This window comes from Eubalaena glacialis, chromosome 4, assembly GCF_028564815.1.
Source record: "Eubalaena glacialis isolate mEubGla1 chromosome 4, mEubGla1.1.hap2.+ XY, whole genome shotgun sequence".
In the NCBI taxonomy this organism is placed as follows: Eukaryota; Metazoa; Chordata; class Mammalia; order Artiodactyla; family Balaenidae; genus Eubalaena; species Eubalaena glacialis.
This window is the reverse complement of record NC_083719.1, coordinates 66,527,032-66,544,922: the sequence shown is the minus strand read 5'-3', so window position 1 is coordinate 66,544,922 and position 17,891 is coordinate 66,527,032. Positions and strand designations below refer to the sequence as shown.

At 36.9% G+C, this 17,891-nt stretch overlaps 1 protein-coding gene across 3 annotated transcripts in view; it reads right to left on the bottom strand.

Moving 5' to 3' along the window:
- The window catches only part of VCAN (versican), a 115,254-nt gene that overhangs the window by 59,462 nt on the left and 37,901 nt on the right, over positions 1–17,891 (bottom strand). For 2 of the 3 annotated variants that reach the window (XM_061189414.1, XM_061189417.1), the window contains exon 6: positions 10,676–10,969. In XM_061189414.1, coding sequence (XP_061045397.1) covers positions 10,676–10,969 — 294 coding nt within the window. Of the gene's footprint in view, positions 1–821; positions 3,807–10,675; positions 10,970–17,891 lie in introns of all 3 variants that reach the window. The other variant, XM_061189418.1, reaches the window with a different exon arrangement.

Here is a 17,891-nt window from a genome sequence, read left to right as displayed (position 1 = left end):
TTTTAAGAATTTTGCCAGAGAGATATATAAAATATTTGAACAGAATAGAAGGCACTGTGAATATTCCTAGAGATAAAATAACTAAATCATAAAATAAATAAAATTACAGCCTGGTTTTTAGGGAACAGAGGTAATGCTGACATATCCACTTTCTGAAATTATATTTGACACAATAGATGACAGCATTTCCTAGAACTGAGCTAGACTGTATTTGTTCTAAATATGTAAAACCTCATTAAAATACCCAAGGACAACAGCTTGAAAATATGTTGAACTTTCTTTAAAATAACATTTAAACTACAGACCCACATTACCCACCCTAAAAGTTGTATAATAAACCTGCAAATCATGGAAGAGAAAACCCAAAACAAACCTTTAGATGTCTTTTTATCAGCCCTAGGGATATGCAGTATGGTTTTAGCTGTCCACAGTGTAAGTACTGAAGGTTAATAGTTAAAGACCAATGGAATGTTAACACAGTCTAGTACTACACTTGAGTAGTAACACATGGAAAGACACTGAAATTAAAACATTTTGTTCTGCATGTTCTGAAGTGATGTAACAGTGATGATTTGGTTATATTAGATGACAAAGCAGGGCTTCTTATGACTTTTAAAATAAAATAATATCTAACATTCTTCCAAATTGTTTAACATATTCTTCCAATTCTTGTACAAATACATGAAACTAAAACAATTTTTTCACACTCCAGTTATCTTCTAATGGCACCATTTGGCATGTTGATATTTTTTTTCCAAAAGTAATTTTCAAGGTAAAATGCTGGTTGCCTTGACTGGTATGTCTAGAAAGCAAAGACTTACCTGTCTTGTTTTCTCTGACCTCTATAATATAAACATTTATGTCAGGGTGGAATTTTGTCCCTGCTGAGGGTTCTGGAGTGGAAAGTGCCTGTGGTCTGAAGGCTTCTTTGCCTTCCACAGTGGGTGGTCTTGTTGGCTGTGTGGCGGAAGGAGTACTTGAAGTTGTGAAATATTCTCTATCAATATCTGTTTCTGTTTCCTTGGCTACAATATCCTCAAGGGTAGTGGGAGGAACACGAGATGTTGATTCTCCAATGATTACCATGTCACTGGTTGTTTCTTCATCAGGTTCTCTGTCAATGAGAGGCGGCTTCTCAGTGGATGCTGAAGATGTGTGAAGTCTGTCTACTGAACTGAAAGCAGTAGTGATATCACTTGGAACCGTGGCTTTAATTGTTGAAAATTCTGGGAGTTCTGTGGCCTTGGGCTTTTCGAATAATCCTGAGCCTAAATCAATATAATCTAGGGATGTTTTCTCTCTTTTCTCAGTAGTGGTTTCTTCTATAAGCTGGGTAACACCGGTGCTAAAAGGTGATACAAATCCCCTTGGACTGGTACCTTCTGTTTCATATTTTTGTTCAGGCCCTGGGCTTAAAGATACTTTTGGCCCCAGGCTTGGTATTAGTGTTACCACTCCATCTGTTTTTGCTTTGGGCTCAGTGACAGCACCAGGTGGATAAGACATACTCTGCTCAATTTTTCCAGTTGGAGTTGTTTCTAAAACTGGGACTCTCTCAGAACCTATCACAAATCTGTCTTCAAAGACTGTGTATGCTGACCCATCGCTCTCTTGTTCATCCAAGGGTGTTGTTGTCTCCTTGGCTGTGTCAGCTGTAGAACTGGGAGGAGGAACTGGTTTCTCCGGAGTCTCTTCTTTCCATGGAAACTCTTCCTGAGTTGTTTCCTGTGTAATTTCTGTTGTTGTTCTTATAGTTTCAGGATAAATAGTAGCCTCAAAGTGAGTCTGATCAATGACATGTATGTCTTGAGAGGGTTCACCTAGAACTTCACCTTCTGATGGAATGGAAGGTACCAACACTCCCCATTCTGCCTTGGGAATTACAGAAAGAGGAATGGTATGGGAAGTGTCTACGTAAGTAGTAGGCTCCTGGGTGCTACTATAATTAAAAAATGCCGATCCTTCCACATCTGAAGTGTGTGTAAACTGGGGGACAGTAAATACAGGCTTAGAGACATCCATATCTTCTCCTTCATCCAAAGCACTTCCCTCTATGGTTGCATGAACAACTCGGCCTTCCGTGCTTGTGATAGGAGAAACTCTTTCTTCAGTCATAGAATCTCTCAAAGTTGACTTTTCTGTGATGCCAATTGATGTAGTTGGCCAAAATCTAACTGTGAATTTTTTATGGTCTGTTGTGTCTTCCTCAGTAAACTCCTCTAATGGCTTTTGAGTACTATCTGGGATACGAGCGAATTCATCTCTTCCATCTTCAGTAAAACCTGGGATTTCTTTACCCTTTCCACTCACTCCTGTAGTGGTGAGTAAGGCAGGGGGCAATTTTGGAGAGCCTGCATGTTCTGTGGACACTAAAGGCTTTGATGCTGTATTATCTTCATCCAATGACCATTTTGATACAGTAACCACCTCCACATTTAAAGTGCTTTGGGTCAAATGCACTCTTGTAATACCCTCATCATACTTTGTGGTATCCTGATAGCCATCTGTTTCTAATCCATTTGGAGTTGTCGTAAAGTCTTTCTCCACATCTGTTGCCTCTGCCGGTGCCACACTTAGCTTTGTTGTTGTCAGGGCTGGGGAATCAAAAGATTTGGTCATTCCCACTGAATACTCTGTATGATGAATTTGCTCTGAAGAAGCTGTAGGGAACTTCATTCCAGAGAAGCCTTCTTCCTCTATTTTTCCTATAAATGAATCTTCAGTGATCTTTTCCTGTATTTCATCATCTGTATAAGAAACTGTTCTCATCTCTGGTCTTAGTGTTTCTGTTCTTTCTCTTCCTGTTTGTGGAGTGGGATAAATAACTGTGGATGTTCCCTCAACTAATCTTTTATCACCAGAATAAGGAAACAATTCTACTTCAGTATGATGCTGTGATGGGAAAGGTGTGGTGGACATATACTGGTCAAGAAAATCTTTAGTTATCCTACCATTAGTTTGTTTCTCTTCCCAGTGGTCCATGGATGACCCATCACTGTCAGGCATAGTTACAGGTGAAAAAATCGTCGATGCTGAGACTGACTCCACCTCCTCTAGTTGAGTGCGGGTGGTGTCTTCTGAAGTCTTTGACACTGTAATGACCTCAGGTATTTGGCTAAAGACCGAGGTACTCTGACCAGATCTAACTGTAGATGTTCTGTCTTCACCATCATCTTCTCCCAAGGTGAACCCATAGTGGCTTGTGGTCACTGATTCAGAGACTATGCTTACTGCTCTCTTTTTAGTTTTGGATTCCGGGGTCATTGTTGTAGATACAAATGGCGTTTCAGTTACAGTGAATTCCTTGGAAGGAATGTGCTTTGAGATTTCCATTGATGTTACCAAGGGACCCACTTCTATTTGTTCAATTTGTGTAACTGACTCTCGTATTTGTATACCTTCCTTGACACCATCCCATGAATCAGTAGCATGATGGAAGATGACAGTTGTACTTTGGGCCACTTCCTCCTTAATTTCAGATATGTCTGGCTTTCCAAGAGGTCCTGAAGCAGAAGGTGAGTAATAGTCCATATCCCAAGGCTTCTTAGTACTCCCATCAGGCGCGGGTGATTCCGTGGCTATTCTTTGTGTGATAGTTAGCGGTTGAACTGTGGCTTTCTGTTCAAAATTGGCTATATTTCCCACAGGAGGGAACTTTGTTGTAATGACAGGTAATTCGGTGATTAAAGGGACGATTGGTGTAGTTCTGTCGGGTCCCGTTTGTAGTTCTTCCGATAAAGTGAGTGAGGCAGTTTCTGCAAGCATATTCAGTTCGATGGTTGTAGCCTCTGATATATTCTGTTTAGCTAGAAAAATAATTTCAAAGAGTTGATTAGACAAGTCACTAATAAAAAGTTGTACGTCCAGTGTGTTTGTTAAGTGCTGTTGTGTACTTTGGGGTGACCCCAAAGTGTTTTCTGATGAAGAGGAGTCTAAAAACTATACTTAAATTAATCTGAAGACAGACAATTGAACATTTAATCATCACAAATTGATCACTTGTTTTATACTGAAAGGGTTAACACTGCTTTTACCCATAGGTATGAATGACTGTTCTTGGCTAAGGGAAGTGAATACTATGTAGTTTTAAGATAAGGAGAAGTTAAACATAAATAAATAAATAAATGCAGAGTTTGGAAACAGTAGGTATGTTATTTATCAGAAACTACCGCACCAACTTGAAGTCTAGTAGGAGAACTTAGTGCTACTGTTCTGGAGGCTTCTGTCTCTAGCTACATAATGTCTCTGGGGAGAGGGAGTGCCTCAGATTGCAAAACAACAAAAAAGCCACATCAAATGTACCCGAGTTACATATCAATGATTACATTGTCCATAATGTGGAGGCTTTCATAAAAACAGGATATTAACACCACTATTCACTTGATCCCAGGTGTTGGACATTTGTCTTCACATTCCTTTCAAGTCTGCAGAGTAGCCTTGTTTATAATAAATAATAAAATGCCTCTGGCCGAGGCTGCTTGGCATTTGTTGTAGTTCTACATCTTGTTCTATGTTCTACCTATTATGTTTGTAACTCTTAAGGGTCTTGGTTCCAGCCTTACTTTTAGCAGGAAATGCAAACATAGAACAGGAAATAAAGTACCCACATGATATATTTTAGCTCTGTAATTACAAATCACTGGAAACAACCCTGAGCATCAGAAAGAATGGGCTCAGGCAATAAAAAGTAACATGTCATCATAAAATGCTACATTATAATGCCTCCAGATTTACAGAGAATGGCCTGGCCTGTTTAAAGAAATTTAAGTTGTGTATAAAAGTGACAGTGTTGTAGATAAGATTCCATCTCAACATAAAGAAAATGCGGCAGCTTAGCACATAAAGATTTTGTTATTCTTTTTTTAAAATTCAGATTTTCAAAAATCAAAAACTGATTGTCACTAGACTCAGAAGGAACTGATCTGAGGAAATCTGCAGTCATTGTTTTGCTACATCCTGTATGATTTAAAACTAGTTGTATGGGTAATGTCTGTTCCCCTGATAAAAGTTGTAATATCTGTAGTATCTGTAATATCTTGTGGCTTACTCTTAATAATCCCCAAACCAGAGTCCTTGGAAAACAAAACTGGATACTTTTGAGCTCCAGCTACTCCATCAAAACTTAATGATATTAGGGCACTGAAACTGCTCTGTATGATACTAGAATGGCAAATACATGTCATTATATATTTGTCCGAACTCAGAATGTACAACACGAAGAGTGAACCCTAGTGTAAACTATGGACTTCGAGTGATTATGTTGTGTCCATGTGGGTTCCTCAGTTGTAACAAACGTACCACTCTGATGGGGGATGTTGATAATGGGGGTGGCTGTGCATGAATGGGGGCAGGGAATATATGGGAAATCTCTGCATCTTCTACTCAATTTTACTGTGAACCTAAAACTGCTCTAATAAATAAAGTCTATTTTAAAAATTTAATGATAAAATGATGTGATTTTGTTGTAAATCAGACTTGAGCTGTAACAGATTCCTATTTTTTGTCTGGTATGAGCTGTTATTAGCTGTGGTCATCCCCCAGACCATTTTAAAGCCCAGATTCATCAATTTTATAACAAAAACTTGGTGGCCATTTCATTATGATGTAGTTAAAAATTCTTTAGTCTGCCACTTTTTATCCCTTTGTATTAAAACAAAACTAAACAACAGAACAAAAAAGAATCGGACTCTTCAAAAACATATTAAATAACTTTTTTTCCCCTTTTTTTTAAGAAAGCTTTTTCTGCATTCATTTCCTGGAAGAAGCTTTTGTTATTTTGATTGACATGAACAACTTAAGGAACCTAAGTGAGGTTGACTATTTTTCTTTTCATTCAATTCTCTATCCCCTGAAATTCCATAACTGTTACCTCATTTAACTGCCAAATATCATGTTTGTTTTATAACTGCATTCTTTGGGGAAACAGTAAAATGTACATACAGAGAAAGTTCCCATGGAAACATAATATAAACACTTAGCACACTGCACATTAGAGAAAATTTAATCATATTATTATTAACAGCAACAAAAAAGCTAATTTTGCTTTTTCCCTCTGAGTAGTTCCATAGCTGATGAAATTCACTTAAAAGGAGGTGATAACTGCAATAGGGCCAAAAGAGGGCCTGTGAATCAGGTCTTCCTATGCTCCAACCCAAGTTCTACATTAGCAACTTTCCACAGTGCTATGAAAATAATTTTATAGCGTTTTAAAGATGAAGGACTCAGATTTCAAAAACTACATAACTGTCTGTCATTATCAATTATTACTGAACTGTTTGGTGTTGCCTTCCTCTAGGCCTGGAACACAGTAATATGACAGTAGTATGTCTCAGAGAATCTTCTTTACAAAGTTAGGATCTATGTGACTTTGTTTTCAAAAACAAGGGTTTTCAATAATTTGAGAGCCCTGTTTAAAAGTCTGCTTATAATTAAGTTGATTAATTCTACTATTTGGAATGGAAAACCTCAGACCTCCTTTTGGGGTTGGGTTGCTTTTTCATCAACTTAACAGCTGATTTCCATCACAACTCAGTATATCTGAGCATCTGCGCCATTTGCTTCAACTGTTCCAAAACAAAGGAACTAACTTTAAAAAACACAAATATCTACAAAGAAATATCTTAAGAATAAATGCCAGTGTATTAATGATGACTATTACAAAGGTGAAAGCACAACTCCAGATTATTCTAAAAGTGTCTCTCCAGAAGGAGGATTCACGTGGAGAAATTTTTGCCCTGGAAAACTACCAGTGTCCCTTCAACTTCATTATCGAGGAAGCCAACAGAAAGCAGCAGGATTCTTTTCCCACAAAAGCTCCCTTCCAACATTTGCAGCTGTCTGCCACACAGATGTTTCACATCACTGTACTTTATGGTATTTTATATCCTATGGACTATCTTCTCCAGTGCTTCTGTTGTGAGACATGAGGCAGATTTTCCTAATAAAAGATAAAAACCCTATTAGCAGCATGATGGTCGATTTAACTTATACCCATACTGCCTACATTATAGGGAAATCACTGGATATTCAGTAAGTTGATTCCAGGTTCATGGTTGCGGAAAGAGTAAAGTTTGGAACAATGAGATTAGAATTCAAATTAATTTTTAAAGTTTTACGAGTGATTGAATGCTAACCAATTCAAATTCAATAAACAGAGACATTTAAAAAATACCAATTTGGGAAGGATAAGTTTTGACACCTATGGTCAAATTATGATCTCGGGCACAAAAAATATAACATATTGACCATAGGTTAGAAGGGCAGGTCAATTGTAAAAGTGAACAAATATATAAGAAAGATAGCATAGGAAGTGGTGGGTACTTATTTAGCCTTCTCTATACCACTATCTCTAGCTCCAAGTTTAATCCAACAGAGGGATGTGAAAAACAATGAGGGTTCAAAGCAAGATGGCATAGGTGATTAGAGGCCTCAAAATTAAAATTTCAGAACAAGGAAATTGTTTCAACTGAGAGAGACACTGAGGGACAACCGAACAGTTGTTTTCAATAGTAGAAACGCTATTACTTAGATTTTGGTCTCCAACTTAAGAAGGAAAGATGGACTCAAATTCTAATGCGAAGGATTTAGATAATTGGAAAAACTGAGAGTGATAGTAATAGGATATTGGAATGGGTTTTCTAGGAAACATTCCCTATCTCCCTCTCCTGGAGATCTTTAATAATATTAAATGAGAGGTTATTATGAGTCTTCAATAGTTTTGATTCACTTAAATTTGGGAAGTATGGATGATCCTTCAAAGCCCTGCATAACTCTATTTCATAGAACTTGCTTAACAACTCTGAGGTCAAAGAAAAATGAAAAGTGCACAATTTAATCATCAAGGGGAAAGGTACAGGAAAACTTTATTTCACAAGGACATTAATTTACTTGTTTTTCAAATCTATTTGACAAGAACAGATTCTAATTATATTTATCATCAGCCATTGTTAATGTTCTATTCAGTGATTTTAGAAGGAAAAGGGAATTATATAGCAAAGTGAGATTTGGTATTGTTTATTCACCATGAAGTGGCCTTAAAAACACTTTCTATATTTGGTAAAAGCAAACAAGAAAAATATGGTTATATTTCTAAATTCTTCTACTTAACCAGCCAGCAGTACATCTCTGAAATCACTTTTGGAATTGTCCTTAAGGCCATAACTCTTACCAACTTAAACTCCATAAATTTAGTCACTACTCAACTATGTGGGAAACTGGACAGCAGGCAAGTCATTTTGAGAATATTTTTCAAAGTAAAAAAATGTATATTTTAAAAGAATCTTTGAAAAATGAATTGGAAATTTGGGGAGGCTGTTGGCATTGTGTGTGGTTTAAGGAAGGCTTTTATGTATGACTAAACTTTCTTAAACTTTTATATGCTGAATAAATTTTGAGTATGGTAGAGTCTTACAGAAGAACTAAATAAGAATCTAGCCTTTAGCTTAGGTGGGGAGAAAAACGAAAATTTGAATCCATTATATTTGCCAGTTATGTATTTCTAAGTTATATAGATTCAAATGAATTAGGGAGAAAAAAAATGGACCTAAACTTTCAAATTTTATTCATATTTTATATAGATTTTTAGTAGGTGGTTATTTTATTTGAATCTAACTACATTGTTATTTTGTACATTCATGTGAATTCCTTATTTAAATAAATAATTTAAAACACATCAGGATGAATTCTATGCGGCTACAGACAGGCTTTGGTTTAAATTTGTTCTCAAGGAGAACAAAAATGTTTAAAAGTTTTCTAGTGCAGGGTTTGTAAAGCACAAGAAAATAAAATCAAACAAGGTAGTCATGCTGGATAATTCAACTCCTTCCTTAATTTAACCTCTCTAACCCACGTGTCCCCATCCCCTCTCCAACACACACACACAGATTTGATTTTCTTCCTTAATCACATCAGTCACTTAGTGTAAAATTGATTTTAAAGCTTGAACTACTTGAAAATATACCTATAACCCATTATGGGTATATGGCTTAAAGGAATGATATCTTTCTACTTCTTTCTACTTCTAGGGATAAGGTTTTGTTATTATGATGTTTGTTTGTTTTCCTAAAAATGATTAAGACTTTTTCTGTAGTTTCAGGGCCTAGGAACAAAAACTAATATTTTCAATGGCTTTTCATGGCCAGCTTGTATCACACTGATACACAACACGTGGCTTTAACACTCAGAAAGTTGAGTTTACAGGAAGAGATCCAAACAGAAGTATCTTAGCTGGGAAATAGCAGTATGTGAAATCATACCTTTCTGTTGCACAAACGTCTATTCTCCTGACTACTCAGACATCCCAGTTCTGTGTCTTTTTGGTTGATGAAGAATGTCTGTATATTTCACTTCAGAAACCAATTACAAAATAAGTTAGTGTATTTTCTACTCATTTCAGTTACAGTTGACCCTCCATATCCATGGGTTCCACATCCGAGGATTCAACCAACTTCTGATTAAAAAAAATAAAAAGTTCCAAAAACTCCAGAAAGTTCCAAAAAGCAAGACATGAAACTGTTATGTGCCAGCAACTATTTACATAGTTGGTATTATATACTGTTACATAGTATAGGTATTATAAGTAATCTAGAGATGATTTAAAGTATACAGGAGGGTGTGTGTGGGTTATATGCAATTATTACTTTATATAAGGGACTTGAGCATCTGCGGATTTTGGTATTCCCAAGGTCCTGGAACCAATCTCCCATGGATACCAAGGGATGACTGTATGTATCGCTATAACAATATATATTGGAAACTTAGTAAAAAGTTCTCACTGTATTTCAATATAACGTGGCTCTATCTTGAACATACTCAAGGTCACCAAAAATTCTAGGAGATATTTGTTTTGCTGGCACAATATAGATCCTACTAAATATCACAGTGAGACTCTGGATTACTTGCTTGTTTAATTAAGCATTCTACAAGCACTATAGCATGTGACTACTAGTGCTAAAATAATTTAAGGACATCTGAAAAATTAAAATAATTATATCATGAATGTTGAGAAATGTTACTTAAAATCCATTTTAAGTAGTAAACCTGACTGAAGATAGCCTATTTATGTTAGAGCTTGCAAAAAACATATACTGTACTTCAATGTGATACTAGAGAATTACGCATTAGAAGGCACATATTTCCATTATTTGAAATAAAATGAGATAAAATAAGGTTTTTATTTATAGCATGGTTCATTTTTAGGTTTTATCCACGTCAGCTCCAAGTACTCACCTGCAATTACTGAAATTTAAATCCTCCGCCATTTAAAAGAAAGGGTGACAGCAAACAAAGACGAAATAAACAGAATTCAAGGATTCAGCTCAGCCACAGCTGGTCCCAGCATTATAGCGTCAACAATCTAATTGCATTGAAGGACTGCAATTAATGTAAAATAAGTACGCAGAAACATGTTCTATGGTTCTAAGTGCAATGCATCACGGTTAAGGCCTTCACCTGACATTTCCTCATCCTCTCTAAAAACACCATTTGTCAAACTTCTTGTTTTAACCGTATCACTGCTGTTGCATTTCCTTGTTTTTGAAAGTCACTGAACTGTTTGCATTCCGTGCACACACTGCAAGACATGGAATCATTCCAATGGCTCGTTGAACATCAATTGCATGGCTTCGAAGTATTTTTTTAAAAATCTGTAATGTTTAAAAAGGTACCAAACACTTACGTTTAAAGCAGTAGGCATCAAATCTGCTATCAGGGAGAGGGAAGCCTGTCTGGTTCTCAAAACGATACAGGGTTCTCACCCCAAGCAAACCACCTCCACACTGCGCCCTGGCCACAGTCACAGGGTGGCGAACGCTGGCGTCCGACAGCCACCCGTAATCACACTGGTCGAAGCCGCTCCTCCACGCCGCTTGGATCTCCCCCACTGTCGCCAGGCGGGCATCTCGGTTTTCACACTCTTTTCCAGCTTCCTCAAAGGTGAATTTATTGGGAGCAGTGATGTGGAACACATCACCTGCAATAAGAAGAGGAAAAAGGGTCTAAATTTTACTATTCAGTCCCTTTCTGTTTATGGGAGATGGGGAAAAGCACGTAATTCTTTTTTTCATGGCAAGGTAGCAGCTTCTATACTTTAAAACAGAAAATTCAGTGTTACCTCATTTTGTTATTATTAGTGTATGATAAGAAATAACACAATAAAAAAAGAGAACACACGCCAGAAAAGTTTCATTTTATATAAATATATTCCCATAGGCCGTAGAAGCAGTCATTTGATAACAAAGTTACAATCAATTCTTAAAAATGAACAAACTTTTCCAACTGATTCTTTGGTTTACCAGCCAGGAAACGGGTTTTCTCTTGAATGAAAAACGCTGTGATGTACTTATTAACATTGCATGCTGGAAAGAGAAAGTTGCATTGAAATGTCACTGAGGTTATTTTTCTTTGTCTACCCTAAAATCAAATAGTAATTCTCTGACTCTCTCATCTATCTCTACCATCAAAATGGATTAACTCCCATCAAAGCAAACAACAAAACAAGAAGACCTCCAGGGTTTGAAGAGGGGGGAAGGGAAAGAGGCAGAATGGAATGCTGTTTCCTGCCTTCCTGTCCTAGGCACAGGGCTGCCTTGATAGTTATGCAGGTCATGGCCTGCACTTGGGCAGGGCTGAGAGTGTATGGGGGCCAGTATCCCATTCAACCAGCCAAAGGTACCAAAGCCTCCCTGGAGGAAGGGGCACCCTTTTTCTGCTTGCTCTGCCCAGGGTGGATACCTTTTGCAATCTGTCTGCCCAGAAGGGGCGCCCTTTGCGGTTCTCACAAAGTTACTGTATGTGCTAGCAGGGGCTCTAACTAGGTTGGAGAGACTCTTACATTTGCTTATTGATGAACAAAGAAAGGCAGAACATTTACTTTGTTCATCGCCAGGCTCAATTAGACCCAATTAGTATGTTCATTATCACTTAACATGTCACAATAAAGTATTCTGGAAATGCCAGAGAGTTTGTTAAACTGGAATTTTACTTGGGTAACTAACATAACAACTTGATGAAATAAATGCAATGTGAATTAGATGCTTTTCACACATGAGCACATAAGTGGCTAAAGGAGACAGAATTAGAGAATACCTAAGCAAATATAGCAGGCAGGAGGAGGAGTATAAAATGAGGTAGAGAGGAAGCTAAAATATTGATAGCCCATTATTACAGCATCTGTGGGTCCTGTTTCTATCTCACTGAGGCCACTGTCTGATTCTATGAGACATTAGACAGCTGGGATGCAGAGCTCTCATGATTTGGATCTTCACCTAACTAAATCCATATGTAACAAGGGATTGTTTAAAGTGAGTAGAGCCATTACTCTCTGTGCGTGTGTCCTAGCTTTATAACACAAGAAAAATCAGTCAGGGGAAAAAGGTCAAATCACCCATATCAGCTCTTCTCACTGCAAATCTAAAAATGCTACCAACGAAACTAGGCCAAATCCCAATAAGAGCTATTTGAAGAAGAGAAAGAAAAATGACGTTTACCTGACTGAAAAAAGCAAGGTAGAGGTGAGAATGGGTTTTTGTCCTTAATTATCTAGGCTGGCAAAGGACAGTAATCTCAAATCCAAAAATATACTATAAGAACAAAGATTCCCCCTCCCCATTCCTAGAATGTCTCCCTTCCCGCTAAGTTTTAAAAGCTTAAGGGTCACAGGACCAGTTGCATAGTATGTACTTAATAATTTGTTAAATGAATGGCATTTCAAGTTCTTGTTCAGAAACAAGAGGGCCTTTTTCTTCCATCCTTCCCAAGCAGCACATTAAAGAGGACTAACTCTGCTGCAGAGCTTTGGGTAGCTGCTGTCTGGGACAGGCGATTCACTCACCTATGGATTTGGCTCAAAGCAACCTGGGGAAAGGCAAACAGAGAGACTCCATCACCCCAAGCAGCCTCAGCAGCCCCGTTCACCTCAGCATTACACCTGCATTTGGCCTGAAAGGAATGTAAGCGTGAAAGAGGGCAGCAGGCCAGCACGCTTCCTTCCAAGGTGGAACACTTGGATTTGTTCTTACAGCTGCAGTATCAGTTTTGTTGCCTTCGTTTTCTGCATTGTGAGGTACTTCTACAATGAGGCAAGAGTACTGTTCCTTTTCAGTAAAAAGAGTGATTAGCCAACCAGAGCAGGGCAGAGAAATAAATATAATTAACTGAGTAAAACTCTGCTTCTCCGAACAGCAATTTTAGTCCATATGTTGGAAGAAATCAACTCCTCCAAACACAGCCATACCAAAGGGCTAACGAAGAAAAATGACGGCATGATTTTCCGGGTAACTGGTTTCCCTATTTTAAATAGCAAACATGTTTGGGGTATTAAAGGAAAGAAAGGCTTCAGTAGGTGCTGGCAGGTTAAAAAGAGAGTACCCTTATTATTATTAAATCAATAAAGAACTACTTATAGAACTTTTCACATAAAAACTCTTGTTAGGGCTTCCCTGGTGGCACAGTGGTTGAGAATCTGCCTGCCAATGCAGGGGACACGGGTTCGAGCCCTGGTCTGGGAAGATCCCACATGCCGCGGAGCAACTAGGCCCGTGAGCCACAACTACTGAGCCTGCGCGTCTGGAGCCTGTGCTCCGCAACAGGAGAGGCCGCGGTAGTGAGAGGCCTGCACACTGCGATGAAGAGTGGCCCCCACTTGCCGCAACTAGAGAAAGCCCTCGCACAGAAACGAAGACCCAACACAGCCATAAATAAATAAAAATAAATAAATAAATAAATAAAAATTAAAAAAAAAAAAGACTGCCATGGATACTAGGTAATGAGGATAATAATGTAAAAAAAAAAAAAAAACTCTTGTTAAATCTGACTTTATATCAAAACACTGATTTAATTCGCTTGTTTGGAGGATACAATTTCCATCTATCCAATCACCAAAAAATAATGATTTTACTTATTTAACTAAATTCTGTCATCCCCAAGGCCACCTATTTTCCTTTTCACTTATATGTAAAATTTTATCAAACATTGCAAATAAAATTTTAAAAGCTTATTGAAAGAGATATCACCATTGGGTTTCATGTAACTCAGATGAAAAAAGGAAGATTTAACTGGCATTAATTGAGTTTACCCTAAGGTGAGAATCAAACCAATTCATCTCTAAAGATAATGTGTGGCCTGTCATCATATATGCCATAATTGTTGTTTCATTTCAAAATAATGAGAAAAGGAAAAGAAAAACATTTACTTTAACTCTGTTCCAAAACAAAAAAGTCTAAGCCCTCCTAAATCATAACTGTTTAACATAAACATTACCTTGTCCACTTCAAAAATCTAATGATATAGTGAAGCATCCATACTATGGAATTCTCTTACTGAGTCTTAAAGCTTTTAGAATTGACAATCTCTACCAAAAGCAATACGTTGAATGTCTAAACTTTGCCCTTCCTATGTTTCAACCTCAAATTATTAAGGCCAGACATCTTCTACTTTTCTCAAATATGCCAGAATATCCTGGCATCAGTTTCATACTAAAACCAAAACCGGAAAGAAAAAAAAAAGTGAATTAATAGGTAATACACAGATAGCAATAACTGAACTAATTCATATTACTGTGTCCTTGATTTCTAAGACATCTATTTTTACATTTTATTAACAAAACTAAAATAACCACCTGTCAAGTACTTTTTGATTCATTAGTTGCCTGGTTTTAAATAGATAATCCTTTGACATTATATATTTTTTATCTAACATAATACAAATGTAAGGAGATCTGCTGTTTAAATCAGAATTAACCTGTTAAAAGCTTATTGTTGAAGATGTGGATTGGGAAGGTTATTAACTTATGGTCCAAGTCTTAAGAATATAATTTCCAAAAATGTCTTCTACAGAAAACTGGTGATCCCTGAGACATGAGTAGGTATTCCGAAGAAAAGAGGTTTCGTGGACATTGGCATTTAGGAAACAAATACAAGTCATCTGACAGGTCTTCGTTTCTGTAAGACTTCTCAGAGTAGTTAATATTATAGTATTTATTTGGGAGTCCCCACAAAGAAGTTAGGATTTTTAAGCCATTTGACCAGAGTAATCTCCTTTTCTCATAGAAGGCTAATTAACAGTCCATGGATCTGTTTCATGGGATAGTTTGGAAAACACTGCTCTAGAGACATGTATGTTTCAATCAGGAAAAGGAATCTCAATTGAGCCATAACAAAGATAACTTAGTATTAAGTTTCTGGTAGCCTATGTGTTAACCTGCTCGAGATAGAAGCAGACTGCGTAGACCAGGTAATCAGACAGAATCAAAGCAGGAGCCAAAAAACAAAGCAAAGGGCATATGAAGTCCATTGCCCCCCAGGGGTGTATCAGAGACTGCAAGGGAACAAAGGAATCTGGCACAGAGCAGGGACCCTGATAAAGTGTCCAAGACCATATTTAAGCTGAACACAGAAGTGTCTCATTTCTTAAAAAGAAGCTTTTGCAAAAAGTCAAGCAAGGTAGAGCAGACAAAAGTAGCAGTCTTTCTCCTTAGTCACTAACTGTGGGCGCAAGTCTTTCAATCCCATATCCCATAGAATAATGCAGGTTTTAGGCTAAACACTGTCTACTTTTACACTGAGAAAAGCAGTCAAGATGTTAAGATTTTCAAAGATTTTATTGATCTACTCTCAGTTTTAAAATCTATAGTCAGGAATTATTTATAGGTCAAATTATATGTTCTAAACTCTAACATCAGTCATTCATAGCATTAATGACATTAGACAGAAATTAAGTCTGGGCCAGTAACAGGAATGTAAACCTAGGCTTGGTCCTAAAATGAATGATCATATGAGGATATACCAAGAGATAAGAGGCAAAAGATTAGAGATAAAATCTAAAGTCCAGAGGCAAAGCCAAACCAGGAACCAAAGGAACAGAGAAAGAGAAAGCAAACATGGGAAATCAAGCAAAGCAACTCAGTGCATTTGCTTAGCTTCTCTCTCTCCAACAGGACTTCATTGGTCAGGTTGTATGAGTTCCTACCCTGAGGGTATCTTAAAGGCACCTTTTGGCCTCTGATGTAAGTAATAAAAGTTCCTTCTGAATTTTATCACAGTATCACCTTAAGAGTGAGAGGAGAGAGCAAAGCCTTCCTTGAGAGAGAAAACGCCTGTTATTAGCGTCGGACAAGGCTGTGTTCTAGCTCTACTCTTGAATACTGTGACGGAACAATTGAATGTATTTTAGCTTTACTGGATATATGCCTTCCTGGAAGACAAGCATCACTTTTGTAAGTTAACAAGGAGTCTACTATTCAGTTCCAGAAGTTGCCTCATCAAAGCAGGTACATCTATAGGACATTTATTATCAAATTTGTAACAAGAATACAGATTTGAAACATATTTCTAAATGTTATCTATCTATGAGATAATTGTATCTCTCATAGATTATTATAGATAATAAATAATTATCTATGATATAATATAATTAAATAATAAAAATTATCTATCAATTTTTCTCTGATTAAGGAGAGCAAATAAAATGTCAGGAAAGAAATACACAAAATATCCTTTATACACAAAACGATGCATGACTTAAGGTAAAATGCCAAGTTAACTTAAGTTGTTGTAAGTAAGAATTTACTGACATGTATACATATATATTTGCATTAGTACACACATAAACTATAATGCAGAACAGAGGATTTCACACACAGGATAATTTGCACGTTCATATAGAAAACATATATAACCTCTAATTTTCCAAAATTTCAAGTTAAATGATCTGGCTTTGAATTATTCCTGTTATTCCAACTTTCCAGGGATCTCCTAGAAGAAACTGGAAGACATTGCTGGTGAGACTTTAATATGTGGTGACATTCTACAAACTAAATTCGTCTTAATCATAGGAATTAACATCATCAGAAATTAAGAAAAATCAGAATTAAGAAAAAAATACTTAAATTTGACAAGTAACTGCTAAAAGACTCCCTGGAAAGTGGACCATGCATGTTATTTTTCCACACTTCTGATTGCTAAATGGAAAAGCTATTTCTTAGCAGACTTTAAAATGACACATACTAAAATGGCAAGCAATGATGAAAACAAATCAAAACATTAAGATGACCTACACTGTTCAAAAGCTAGACTTTACACTCAGGAGTATCTCAGAAAAATTATAAAAGAGACTGGGTCCAGAGCAAAGATAAGATAGGATATTTTTCTTCCACTGAAAATTCCCTGAGATCACCAAGGTGAAACGGGGAATTGGCATCAGCAGATCACAGATAATTATTCAATTCTTTCCTGGACTGCAGCTGATGGGCCGCTGTCTGTGGTAGTCAAAGCTGATATATCACCACAATTATCTAGATCCGTCTATTTTCTGGGTAGTGTGATCAATGTTTATATTTATTCTGTTTATTTGTGCTCATAACCTTTCTATACTGAACTGTCTGGTCTGAAAATCTATTCTTATAAACTAATCATGAGTCCCTTTGCCCACTTGAGAACAGAACTTCCTGATTTTTTGCTCACTGTAAGGAAGTTCAAGATTTGTGATTGTTACTACATTTCGTTGCTATTTGGGTCAAAATGGTATATGAGTAATAAATGTGTGCAAAAGTAGATATGGTGTGTGAACTGGAAACAGTCACATGAAATGCCCATAGGATAAAACCACTTAGAGTATATGGCAAGTATTATGGTGATAAAGACAATTCAACATAATTATTAGTAGGTTTAAAGTTTTGGACTTTTATTTTTTTTCAAAGGAAGCTTCTTTTTCTCTTTTCTCTCTGTCTTTCTCTCTCTTTTTTGCCCATGTCTATATATACAAGATCAAAGCAATAAAGACTAATACTCATTATCCTGGATCACGAAATCCATCAGCTGTACATGGCTGGTTAACAGCTAACCTACACTACTATATAATCTCTTGACAGCCAATATTTGTAGGTAATTCAACAGCAT